This window comes from Hirundo rustica, chromosome 3, assembly GCF_015227805.2.
Source record: "Hirundo rustica isolate bHirRus1 chromosome 3, bHirRus1.pri.v3, whole genome shotgun sequence".
NCBI lineage: Eukaryota > Metazoa > Chordata > Aves > Passeriformes > Hirundinidae > Hirundo > Hirundo rustica.
The window spans coordinates 79,580,869-79,594,161 of NC_053452.1; the positions used below are offsets into that span (position 1 = coordinate 79,580,869).

General features: G+C 43.0%; 1 protein-coding gene across 1 annotated transcript in view; it reads left to right on the plus strand.

Annotated features, from left to right (window-relative positions):
* GABRR1 (gamma-aminobutyric acid type A receptor subunit rho1) overlaps positions 1-12,871 on the plus strand; it is a 29,970-nt gene extending 17,099 nt beyond the window's left edge. The window contains exons 5-10 of the mRNA XM_040059807.2: positions 1,145-1,368; positions 5,889-5,971; positions 7,128-7,268; positions 7,726-7,878; positions 9,575-9,771; positions 10,566-12,871. Of these exons, the coding sequence (XP_039915741.1) occupies positions 1,145-1,368; positions 5,889-5,971; positions 7,128-7,268; positions 7,726-7,878; positions 9,575-9,771; positions 10,566-10,853 (1,086 nt within the window). The 3' untranslated portion in view covers positions 10,854-12,871. The remainder of the gene's footprint in view (positions 1-1,144; positions 1,369-5,888; positions 5,972-7,127; positions 7,269-7,725; positions 7,879-9,574; positions 9,772-10,565) is intronic.
* The last annotated feature ends 422 nt before the right edge of the window (positions 12,872-13,293 follow it).

Consider the following 13,293-nt stretch of genomic DNA (forward strand, 5'->3'; position numbering starts at 1 on the left):
ATCTTGAGCTTTCACCTGTCCTGGGTGAGGAGAAAGCTTGTGAAGGTGGCCAGAGAGCCCCTGAAAAGCTTTGGTGTTGTAGTGCACTAAAGAGAGCGAGGTACCTCAATACTTTGGGACTTGAAAGCAAAGTGGAAGAATTAACATTGAGGACTTAGAAGTTAAAGAAAAAACCCAAAACCCCAAAACAAACCCCAAACAAAACAAAACCCAAACAACAAACCTGTTGTTTTCTTTTTTTTTTTCTTTTTTTTTTTTTTAATCAAACATTGTGATTTTGAATTAGTTCCCGTGGTGTTTGAATATTGTCCCTGTTCCTCCTCTAATGTCATGTTGCAACACTCGTCAACATGAGAAAACCACTAGATGGCCTTGGCTTAAAAAAAAAAAAATAAAGGGTAGATTTTGGCTGTTAGTAAAATAATAATGGAGAATATTTTATATTTTCAGAGCCAATACTTTTTAACTCACAGAAACACAGAATCATGGAATCACTAGGCTGGAAGTGACCTCAAAGATCATCAAGTCAAACCCATGCCCTTATACCTCAACTAAATCATGGCACCAAGTGCCACATCCAGCCTTTCTTTAAACACATCCAGAGATGGTGACTCCGCCACCTCCCTGGGCAGACCATTCCAGTACTTTAGCACTCTTTCCATAAAGAACTTTTTCCTAATATCCAACCTATATTTCTCTTGGTGCAGCTTGAGACTGTGTCCTCTCGTTCTGTCAGTTGCTGCCTGGAGAAAGAGACACCCCCGACCTAACTACAGCCACCTTTCAGGAAGTTGTAGACAGGGATAAGGATAACTCGTGCAGATAAGGATAACTCACACAGCTTTGTAGAAAAGTGCCATGGTGCTTAGCAAGATCATTACTTGCTTTTTAAATGGAGAGGCATCAGTGACAGAGTTATTAATTCTGTACTAGGTTTAAGCTTTAGAAGTGCATTGTGTCTGAACCCATTAAATCTGTCAGACCTGATGAATGAACAAGCTGCAGCTTGGTGATGCCCCTTGCAGCCCGAGGAGTGGATGTGCCCTCAGGAGAGGTGCTTTACAGTTCATGGTTTGTCCCAGAGAGGAGCAATCACTACTCTGCTGATAAGGTGTAAGTTGTGACAGAAGCCTGTTTGCTGCAGGACTTCACCATGACGCTTTATCTGAGGCACTACTGGAAAGACGAGAGGCTGTCCTTCCCCAGCACCAACAACCAAAGCATGACCTTTGATGGCAGGCTGGTGAAGAAGATCTGGGTCCCCGACATGTTCTTCGTCCACTCCAAGCGTTCCTTCATCCACGACACCACCACGGACAATGTCATGCTGCGGGTCCAGCCAGATGGGAAGGTACTTTATAGCCTCAGGTAAAACTGCATTCGGTCAATGCGAGCTATTAGTGCAAAGAGAAGGTGGTTTAATTGATTCCTGTATTGTGTTTTTGCATGACTTCATACAAAAAAAAAAAAAAAAAAAAAAAGGCATAAAAAAGAATGAATGTGCTAGCTATCCACAGACATCTGAGTGCCTGAATGAGCCAGTTTCTGTGCCAGCATTGTTGGTTCCACCACTGTCCTTCACTTGTAAGCATGGCTAGCCCCTGTTCCTGTTGGGAAGCTGCAGTCAGATGTGGCAGACCCTCAGAGCAGCTCAACGGGTGTTAGCAGGCTGCAATCCCCACAGGGCACTGCTGAAGAGGCAGGGCACATTCTAAATAAGAGGGCAGTGTCTGGTAATAAAGAGAACTCCAGAGTATCTATAGTTAGCCACTTCACTACACAGCAAAGTCTCTGGGCTCAGCAAAATGTGCAGTTTCTATTTTTGAAAGCAATAATGAAGAAATATAAAATATACCAAGCGCCACTTAATGATAAGCAAAAACCCAGAGGTAACATCTTTCAGCACATGAAGTGACAAGCTTCAGAGCAAGGGTATGTAGCTCCTGGTGACTCCCATGTATGGTTAGAGCAACCCAAATACTTGGTTTGGCTCTTCCTGCTTTTTGCTCACTTTTCATGTGAAATCCATGAAAGCTCTCTGCAGGAGACGTTTTGGTAAACATTGTTTTGTCCTCTGGCTTGAGGTGTGGTCCCAGCCCCGGCTTTTTTCCTTATTTTCCAGGTAGTTCATCAGTTGATGTAAATCTGAATGTTATTAAACTGGGATTTTAAAATTTCTGACAATTAACATTTTCATGCTTGGAGATGCTAAGTGAGGAGCATCTGTGTCATGATTTAACCCCAGCCAGCCACCCATGTAGCTGCTGGCTCACTCCCTCCTGGAGGGAGGGAGAAGAGAATTGGAACAGTAAAAGGAAAAAACCCTCATTGGCTGGGATAAAGGCAGATAATTAGGTAAAGCAAAAGCCCCATACATGGGCAAAGCAAATCAAGAAATTTATTCACCACTTCCCGAGGGCAGGCAGGTGTTCAGCCATCCCAGAAAAGCAGGGCTCCATCACACATAGCAGTCACTTGGGAACATGAATGCCTTTATTCCAAACTTCCACCCCTTCCTTCTTCTTCCCCCACTTCATATGCTAAGCATGATGCCATATGCTGTGGAATCTCCTTTTGGTCAGCTGGGATCAGCTGTCCCCTCCAAACTCCCTGTGCACCCTCAGCCTCCTTCCTTTTGGGGTGGGGTGAGAACCACAAAAGGCCTTGATGCTGTGTGTGATAAACGCCAATCACTTGTTTTAAAATTTTAAAAGTTTAATAGTAAATAAGATGGTTATAAAAATAGAATTAGAGTAAAAAATTGAACAGTTTTAGAGTTAGGACAATACAAGACAATAAAAACAAAGTTACAGACATCTGGGTGCCTCTCCCGAGCCACAAGCTCTGAAGAAGGACCCCTGTTAACAAAGAATTATGTCTTAAAAGCAATAGCCTGTTGAATATTCATATAATTTATACATAATACATAAATTCCATTCTAACTAAGAATTGTCTCTGGTTAGTATCACTTTTTTCCTTTAATCTCTATGGCGTCCACCAGGCTGAGAGAAGCAGGAGGAGCTGGTCTCTTCTGATAAGAAAGTAGTAAATTCTTTCTTCTTTGAAAGATTTACATTTCCCTGTGGTTGGTACATAAAAACTACATTTTAACTACAAAACTACATTTACCATACTATCAAAATATTAATACTACATTAACAATTAGCACAACATAACACATATAGTAAATATCTTGCGTAGAGCCATATAATATGCACTTTTCACACTGCGGAAGCCCTACTCAGCATTGATGAAAATAGCCCTGTGTTGTTAACACTGTTTTCTGGACAAATCCAAGATGTATTCCCCCACTAGCTACTGTGAAAAAAAAAAAAAAAAACCAAAAAAAACCACCAAAAAAACCAACTCTATCCCAGACAATCGCTTTGGCAATCTCTAAAAGAAAATAAAATCTGTGCTTCTGTTTTACTTGGCTGCAGCTCCATCCAGTTAGGAAACAAGTATTGCCAAAGGACCCATAAAAACCTTAAAAACCTATTAGAAAGGAAATTTCTGTACAATATTCTGGTACCAGAATGTCAACATCATCTCCACAGAAATGAAATAACAAAATACCTGATAAATAGACAAAGCATCAGATGATAGGTAATATATTCTGAAGGACAAAAAGAAGGAAAACCTGACTGATAGGAGGTCAGTATCAGCAAGACTTATAGATTTACCTCGTGGAAAGTTGCAGAATACGCTGCTTGTGAAGGTTGTGGAGGTCTTTAGGGAATGTTGGTAGTGGCAGAGGCGATGCTGAGCCTGCCACAAGGTGAGGGGCTAATTTTTTAGCCTGTTGTCTTGGTTTGAAAAGACAGGTGTCTGCTAAGGAGAGGGAGGCCTCTCTAGGAAATGAGGAATTCAAATCCTTCCCTCTGTGTTATTATAATTTGGAAGATTAAAAGAAAAACTTTTCAGTCAGAGCTATGGGGAAAAGGAATAACAGTCCTTTACTCGTAAATATAAGAGGACAGACAAAAAAAACAACAGCAATTATAATAATAGTAAAACAGAACTAAGAACTCTGAGGGCAAACGGTGGAAGCTCTGGCGCTGATGGCTGGAAGCTGGGCACGGTGGGCTGTCTTCTGCAGGCAGGGGGGTGGCTGGGCAGGTAAAGTTGGCAGTGCTGGAGAAGCTGCAGCGGCTGGACCCGGGCTGACCCAAAATCCAGCAGGACAGTGAAGAAAACTCCGAATTCTTGGGCGCTCTAACAGATGGTAGAATTTTCAGGACTAGACTCCTCCGTTAACTGTGGACTCTAGGAGAAAAGTCCTTCTAAGACCTTTTTATGAAGACATTTGCTACAAGACAAAATAGTCCAGTGCTCTCATTGTTACACACCTGCCAAGGTGTTTTATGATTCTACAATAAAGATCAAGCAAAGAAATTCTTGATTCCCTAGGGGGCATCAGTTTGACAAGAATTCTTTTGTTCTTTAATATTTTTATCCTATAGTTCATTTTAATTCATAGCCTGAACATTGTCTGCCTTCTCATTATCAAAGCTTTTTCTTCACTCAGCAGATTAGAGAAGGTTCAGGTATTCTTTAGGCCTTTGCAAAGTTTAGTCAGGTCCTGAGTACAATAAAAAAGGACAAGGACATGACACATTGTTCAGCTAAACCATGCACGCCTACACACTCTGCCAATCATCTGCATTGCAAGCTTTGGTGGTTATCTAAACAAGATGAGAACAGGACATCAGACTACTCAAATGCTGCACAGCCTTGTGCTTAAACAATTGCCCGGTACAAAGTGGTGGCGAATGTCTTCAATAGCAAATTGGCTGTTTCAGTATTTTATTCAGCAGCAAATGTTGCAATGCTTTGTGAATACTGGGGAAGGACGAAGGCTCCCTGTAAGAACAAACAGACAGACAGACTGCCTGTCTGCCTTGCTGAATCCCTTTGCCTGCAGATTGTATTTTTCCTTGGTGTCTGCCGTTTTAGGGTTCTTTGCCAGACATTGTTTTCTCATCTTGGAAACCACCATAGACCTCACCGGCACCTAAACTTCCATTTGAGCCAAGCACTTTCACTCAAAGGCTAAATCCAGACAGGAAAGCAACACCAGAGAGGACCCACTAGTGCAGAAGGACTACTAACATAAGGGATTGCATTGATTTTTTATCACTATGTGACAGATATCTCTCTACCACTAACTCTTCTATAACTTATTCTTTCCCCAGTATGATTTATACTTTTATTTTCATTCGCTTCTCTGGAATCCAAACCAGTCAAGTCAAGATTTATGGTTGCTTCCAGTTCAAACACTAAATTATGCTATTAAAAATGTGATAATCAGATAATGTGATACTAAAAATGTGTTAATCAGAAAGGCCAGAGATTTTGACTGATGAGCCAGAGCATTTTGCTGGTCACTGCTGCATTCCAGCTCCAGCCCTGTGCCCTCTGGTGGATGATTCCCATGTGTGATCATTTGGTTCCCACTGAGCAGCTGGAAATTCACTATGTGCAAGGAAATTACCTGCATCCCTCATGGCACTACGATGGCTTTGATAAATGCAAATTATTTTATCGTGCAAAGCATCTGTTTAAAGGACAGCTGTCTGCAGAGATATGTTTGCTGATTGTCGGGGGGAAGTGTCCTTTCTGCCCTTTCTCGTTTTCTTTTCCAATACTTTTGTCATCTAGTTTGCAATTTTGGCCTAACTTTCTAGTCCCCTTTTTTAACAGTAGGTTGCTGGAGGAAGAAATGGCTTTAACTAAAGTGGAATGGCTTTAGCTGAATAGAAGGAATTTATTTTCAGTTGAATGGTACTGGCTGCAGTTGTTTAATAAAAGACCAAACTCACAGCTTTACTATTTTTCAGTCATATAAGGAGACAAGTTTTTAATGGAGTGATTTTTATTATTCCTAGAGTTACGGTAACAGCAATGTGCAACATGGATTTTAGTCGCTTTCCCCTGGACACGCAGACATGTTCCCTGGAGATTGAAAGCTGTAAGTAAAGTGGAGGTATAGGGAAGCCAAGGGCACCCCATGGACACCCAAACTGTGTTATACCAATAACTGAACTGCTGCTACATTCATGGGAGCTCTAGCCAAAGTCATCAGACTTCAGCACTAAGAAAAGCTCTGGTATTTTTTCACCAGAATTAGATGGTGTTTGCAACAAGTGTTTTTAAAAACCAGCTGTGAGCGCTGTCTTGCCAGCAGCCCTGAATGCCAGCCAGGCTGCCCCACTGCCACCCACCCCCCGGGACCCTGGGCCACTTGCCTGCAGGTCAGCAGTCTCCAACAGCACCTGTTTGCCCAGGTGCCCTCAAACACATGGATAAATGACCCTTCACGGGCACCATCTGCTCATCCGTGATGTAGATACCACAATGGGGTGGAGACATTAATTGCCTTCCTCTTATGCTTATTAGTCCTATTTGAGATAAACCCAGCTTATGCCCTTGGTCCCAAGTATGATGCATATATGAATTGGCCAGATTTCATATAGCAACATTTTAAACTTTAGGCTTTTTTGAATTATTTTCTTCTCCTTCTTAAGCTTGCAATAAGAAATGACAATCTTAATTCTGTTTTATTGCATTTATATGTGATTTTTTTCTCCCTGTGTGAAAAGAGCTGCTACTAAACCCATCTGAGAGGATTAACATTACTGTTACTTCCATATGTATTAAAAAATGAAGTAATGTTCATATGTATATTGTAGGCAGAAAATTTACCCAAGAGTTTTTCCTCCTGTGTGCCTCAGACCATTGATAAATAGTTCTTCTCATCACTTGAAACAGGCTCTTTCTGCTAAGGCTCCCGTTCTTTGCTTCTGATTTTAGGTTTACAATAAAGAATTTTTGAAGTCCTGATGCAGTGGGTTACTTGACACACATGTTATTTGTGTGAAACTATGATTAGAGAAATGGGAGGGTTAACAAAATGTGCCAGACATCAGGCCTGAGGGCTGTGACAATGAGCTAGTCCACTCCTTGCCCCAGCCATACCCACCACCTAGGTGTGGGGCATTCGGGAATTTGAGCTTTTCAGCTGGGAGCTCTGAAAGAGCCAGGAGGGCTGTGTGGGCACGCCCTGGGCTGTGGGGGTGGTAGCAGCTGTCTTAGTGCACTATCCTGAGTTTGCTCTGCTTCTCTAGATGCCTACACTGAAGATGACCTTATGCTCTACTGGAAGAATGGGAACGATTCCCTTAAAACAGATGAGAGGATATCGTTGTCCCAGTTCCTGATTCAAGAGTTTCACACCACCACAAAGCTTGCCTTTTACAGCAGCACAGGTGGGCAACCAGAGCACCTGCCCCCCTTCCGAGGGAAGAAGGGGTGGAAACTGTCTCTCTTGACCTTGGCCATGGAGGATTGTCCACTGGGGGTTCTCTCTGTGTCCCATCAGACCTGCCACTCTTCTATACCAAGTTGGCTGTCCCTGCCACACACTTCCATCTTAATGGTCATGCAGTCTGGAAAGATAATCCTCAAGGTCACAGCAAGTCTTAACTTGAATTAAACTCTCTGATTGCATAGGTTATATTTTCTGGAGGATAACAGCCTGAGAGATACTTTGACTTCAATAGTTGGTTCAGTAAGGAGTTTTTCTGTAAATTGTAATGATCTGCAGCCATTAACTGTGCTTCCTTAAAAGAAAGTTAGTCACTTCTCCCCTGGTGCAGCATCACCCTATCTGAAAGTACTCTGATGTTGGTGTAACTTCTCTTTTTCATTCTTTCTGTTTCACAGGGTGGTACAATCGCCTCTATATAAACTTCACATTACGCCGACACATCTTCTTCTTCCTGCTTCAAACCTACTTCCCTGCCACTCTCATGGTCATGTTGTCCTGGGTGTCCTTCTGGATTGATCGACGAGCAGTTCCTGCCAGAGTCCCATTAGGTAAAAACAATCTTGTCATCAGCAGAACTAAGAGACAAAGGCTGCAACCACAGCCTTGAGCACCAAGGAAGGTGAAATCCCTGGTGCCGTGCACTGCCCCCGTGTTGCCTCGAGGCATGGAAATAAGCTGTGCCACACGCGTGTGCCCGAGGGACAGAGCATGTGTCCCCTCATGGTGCAAACTCTCCTTGTGCCTTGCAGTGCCAAGGGAGTTGCTTTCCCTGTTTGCACAAGATGCACCTGAAATGAATCAGAGAACAAACATCCCACTCTGCTTTTAGTGCTCTAAACAGAGACAGGGCAGGTGTGCAGCCAAGGTGTCAGTATCCTTCAGAGACTTCAGTGAGTGGAAGGTGAAAATCAGTATCAGCAGCCCTGACAAAATTTCAGTTTATTGAGTTTTGCCGGATGAGGGAGGGTGGAGGTAACACAGCTGAACTCTGCTGTGCAATTTAACTTGTTAAATGAGTTTGCACTGCAGTGTGAAGCATTCAGCTTCCCCTTTTGCAGCATCTTTCAGAGAGATGAAGCCATATGTCACAGGAGTCACCATAGGAGCAGAACTGTGATATGGACATAAATCTTCTTCTAAAGTGGATGCTTTGCCCTCAGCAAAGTACTGTTTGGTTTTTTGCAGATTCTGAGCTCAAGCTTGCTTCCCGTTATTCCAGGCAACACGCCTCAGGATTTTATTTATTCTTAAAATCATATTCCTCAGTGGAGAGAATATATAGACAAAATAGAGATGGCAATAGGGCAGTTTTTCATGTCTGAATTTCAAAACAGCACCCATTGCCTCGAGACATCATTAAAAGAAGCATAAAGGTATGGGCCATGGCTTTTCAGAAGATGTATGCACTGCCTTAGCAGTATTTTTAGCACCTAGATACTCCTGTGAATTCAGTCCTTTGTGCTTATAAACATAATTTCAATTTCCAAAGTACTCACTAATGTGACATAATTAGCCCCTGAAATGAGAGGGCCATGGAGAGGCTCTCTCAGTGCCAGGGTAATGCTGAACTACAGGGGCTCCTGCCCATGCTCATGTGCTCATTGTGCTCACCCAGGGTGTAATGTGGGGCACCATATTCCCTGCTTTTGCTCCAGTGAAGGCATAGACCAGGTGTAAGAGTCAGCTGGGGCCTTCTGTGACTTCTCATGAAGCAGGACTTCCCAGGAGAAGTCCAGCATACAGAAAACACAGGGGAAATGGGTAAAAGTAGCAGCTTCACTTGTGTGTGTGCTGTGGAGAGGTTGAACTAGAAGCTGAGATACTCAGAATCGTAGAGTCACAGAATATCTTGAGTTGGAAGGGACCCATAATGATAACTGAGTTCAAATCCATATACTTGGACCCCTCCAGGGACTGTCCTGAGCCTGGAATGGGGTGCAGCCAACACAAGGCCAAAGTGCTGCTGCCTGGCCGTAGGGTGGGAGGCTAATGATGTGGTGAGGAGACAGACTAGCAACACCTGAGACCAGAAGTAGAGCTGTGCTCACCCAAGAGACAAGAAAATCCCAGTTACAAATCAGGGCTGCCTGGGCCCTCCTCAGGCAGTGAAACTCATCACCTGAAAGTGAAAAAAAATATTGCAAGGTAAATTCAGATGTCAGGAAATTGTAACAAGTGCTGTATTTGTGATGAAGAGTCTGGTTTGAAAGCATTTTATGGTCTCTTCTTCTGGTGTATTCCCAGGCATAACCACCGTGCTGACCATGTCCACGATCATCACTGGGGTGAATGCCTCCATGCCTCGTGTTTCCTACATCAAAGCAGTGGACATTTACCTGTGGGTCAGTTTTGTGTTTGTCTTCCTCTCGGTGTTGGAATATGCGGCTGTGAATTACCTGACAACGGTGCAAGAGCGGAAGGAGAGGAAGCTTCGGGACAAGGTGAGGTGTTTTTTTATCTCCAATGTCATTTTATTGCCCCAGGGAAAAGGTGTGGAACATTCAAAGCTGCCTGGGGAAAATGCAGGGCATGCAAAAAGACACCAGCAGTGAGGCATTGCGGGTTATAAGGATTTGCCTCGCCCAAGCTCACTCCTCTTTCTTTGAAGTCTGCAAGGGCTAACTCCCTCTAGGTATAGTCCTCCACTGCCTGTATAAATGGGATGGGTCTTAGGATTTTACCTTTAAATAGTTTTTTATACCGTAGATTAAAACCTGTGGATAGAATCAGCTGGATTCTTCATTTTGGATTTCAGATGACGTGACAGATATTTCCCACTTTTGTCTATGCACAATCTAAGCTTATACAGTGGTCCCAATTTTCCCATTCTGCCCTTGTTATATTACATTTTAACTAAAATTTCAGCCTAAGATCTCTCCAAATGGGGCAGGTGTCATACATTCCTTCTTGTGGTTTCCCTCTGTCTTGCTCTGATTTTCTTAGCTGCAAGGTGTAGGTCCAACCTTCATTTACACCCTGACACCTGCGCCTAAGCCAAAGGAGCTTTTCCACAGACAGCCCTGCTCTCTCCCTGGCTGCACCTGTGCCTTTCAGACATGGGAGCACAGATGGAAAAAGCTCCTGCCCGGCTCCACCATTTCGCTCTCCCTTTTGCATGCCAGCAGCCTGAATCCCCCTGGCCTTTCCCCACCTCTATGGGATGGAAGGAGCAAAGGGATGTCCGTGAGCGTGTGGATGCGGCTCAAACCCTTGCTGCCCTTTTCTGTGCCCACAGCCTGCCTGTGCGTGCAGCCTACCTCAGCCTCGGCCCATGATGGTGGACGGCAGCTACAACGACGGGGACGTGAACGAGCTGGGGCACTTCATGTCCGAGGATGGGGACAAGCAGGACCGGATGATGGTGCAGCTGGCGCTGGGCTCGGAGAGGGGCTCGGCCAGGAGGAAAAACCAGAGATACGTCAGCATGCGGATCGACACCCATGCCATCGACAAGTACTCCAGGATAATATTCCCTGGGGCGTACATTCTATTTAATTTGATATACTGGTCCATTTTTTCATAAAGATTCGTAACTTCCATAGTCGCAGAGCTTTCTTTTTGACATGAAACGAAAGTACGGTCTCACAGGCTAACAGAAAGAAAATAGGGAATTGTTTTAATTAGAAGGACAATTGATTTTTTTTTTCTGGAATTTAATCTTCTTTTATTAGAGGCAACTCATCTGTGGCATAAATAATTGTGGAAGTTTCACATGTCAGCAAAATATAGGATATGCAGTCTAAAATTTTATACTTATTTTGAAATGTGCTATGTTCCTTCTTGTGCCTCACAGGCCACTGTAAACTATTTTAACAAGTGACTGTAATTGCCAGTTGCTTATATATGGTGCATCCTCCATTTTGTGCCCCTGAAATCCTAATTCTCTGAGTACCTGAGTGCATGCATACATCTCTCAGCTCAGCAGACTGACCACATTCAATACCAATAAATACAAGAATATGCAAATACTTGCATGTTTGCAGGACGAGGTCAGAAATGGTAATTACAAACACAAAATATCCAGTACTGGGAAATGCTTTGGCAAGGTTACTGATGGCTACATCTTTCACAGCTTAATGCATGACTCATTAGCAGTACTGCATTGACAGGTCCACGTAGCAATACTTTCAGACTTGTTCTTTGTCTTAATAGTATTTAAAACACAGAAATATTTCCAAACTGTCTTGACTAAGTTTTTAAAATATGAGTTGCAATGTACATTTAATAAGGAATGAACAAAAGCCTGACTTCCTGTAACGTTAACTAAATGCTCTGGGAAACACAGGAACTCTCCTTGGATCTAGTAGTTTAGCTCTTGAGTTTCCTGGGAATGGGTTTCTCTACAAAATGATCCGGTGGAAATGATCTGTTGTCTCGGAAAAAAACCCCAAACTACTTCAGGAGAAGCCTCTTTCCTCTGATATAGTCTGGGCATCACCAGCCTGTATGAGCCTGAAAACCTGTTGCAGCCTGCAATGCCAGCAGTAGTTGTACTCGCTTCCAGGAAAATCCAGGTTCATCTGTTTGCAGTAAAAGCACAATAGAAAGGTGCTCAACAGCTGACAAAGCAGTAGTAAGGACTTTACAAGGGATACCATGCCAAAACCTTTGGAATGAAGTAAGAAAACGGCTTCCACCATAAGACAGCAGCTCCACTGCAGACACAGGTACAACTAACAGAATCTGCTTTCGTGCTGCATCGTCCTCCAGCATCCTGCAGCCCACCATGCCCTCAGAGAAGGGTTAGCACCTTCCGAGGTAGAGCAAGGGGACGCGGCTGGAGCTGGGGGCAGCTGGCACTGATTTAAGTCCCAGCTCTCAACCCAGTGTCTGCAGAGCAGCCAGCCAGTGTGAATACACTCCATATGGAAAAGACAGAATCTGTAATACAGAAGTGATAAAATAGTTCAGAAAAACAAGAATCAGTTGAATGGAATCAGGGGCCTTTACAACACCAGCAGCACCAAAGGTGTCTCAGAGTTGTGATCATTCAGTTGTTCTGCTGTTACGTGATATACACCAGTGTTCACAAAGCTACCTGAGGGTTTGCATTCACAGGACTTTAAACACACACACACGCTTTTGCACACAGCTGCAGAATTCATTACTGCCTGCACAGCAGATATTCTTGTGTTTTACAGCTGGAACTGCTCTGAGCATCAGACCAAAGCAGTTTTGACTTCACAAGGAGAGTGAATCTTCTTACAGGACACCTGCCCTGGCCTGCCTGTTCTGTCACTCTACCATCAGCTGTGTGACACAGTCATTGCAGTTGTTTGAACACTGCTGGTTGTTGTTTTTATTTCCTATGTAAAAAAAAGTTACATAAACATACGCAGCATTTCTTACAACTGCTAAATTGTGACCTGAAAAAACTACCTACACTAATCTCACACTTACAGCCTACACTCCATAGCTAAGGCAGTTAAATCACAAAAACTAAAAATCATTGAGACACACCTACCCATGAGATAGTTATACTACCTATTTCTACAGGGTTTTTTCCCTACATGCACAGATACTATCATACCTTTGTTTTATCGAGTCCCTTTCATATAATATTATTCTTCTGTAAGTTTTTTCAAGAGATTAAAAAAATGCCTTTTTTTGTTTTGTTTTGTTTTTTTTGTTTAAACCTGTAAACATTGCAGTCAAATGAAAGTAGAAACGTCACTCTGGCAAAAGCAGATAAAAGTTTGACTGTCAGGTTTGCCCACCCTACCTTATTTTGATGACAACTTTCCCCACAAATAGCTCAAAGATTTCTTGGGCAAACTTATACAGGAATGTATTTAGATTCTCAGTATTGCAAGAAACCATTTATTTCTACAATTTAAGAACAGCATGAACAGGAGTGCCAGATTTTATAGTAAGCTCTTCAGCTCCATAAGCAGCTTAATGTTCTGTAGTTTGCTGCAGTACAGTACATTCCTTTATAGACCCATTAATCTCATACTACATAC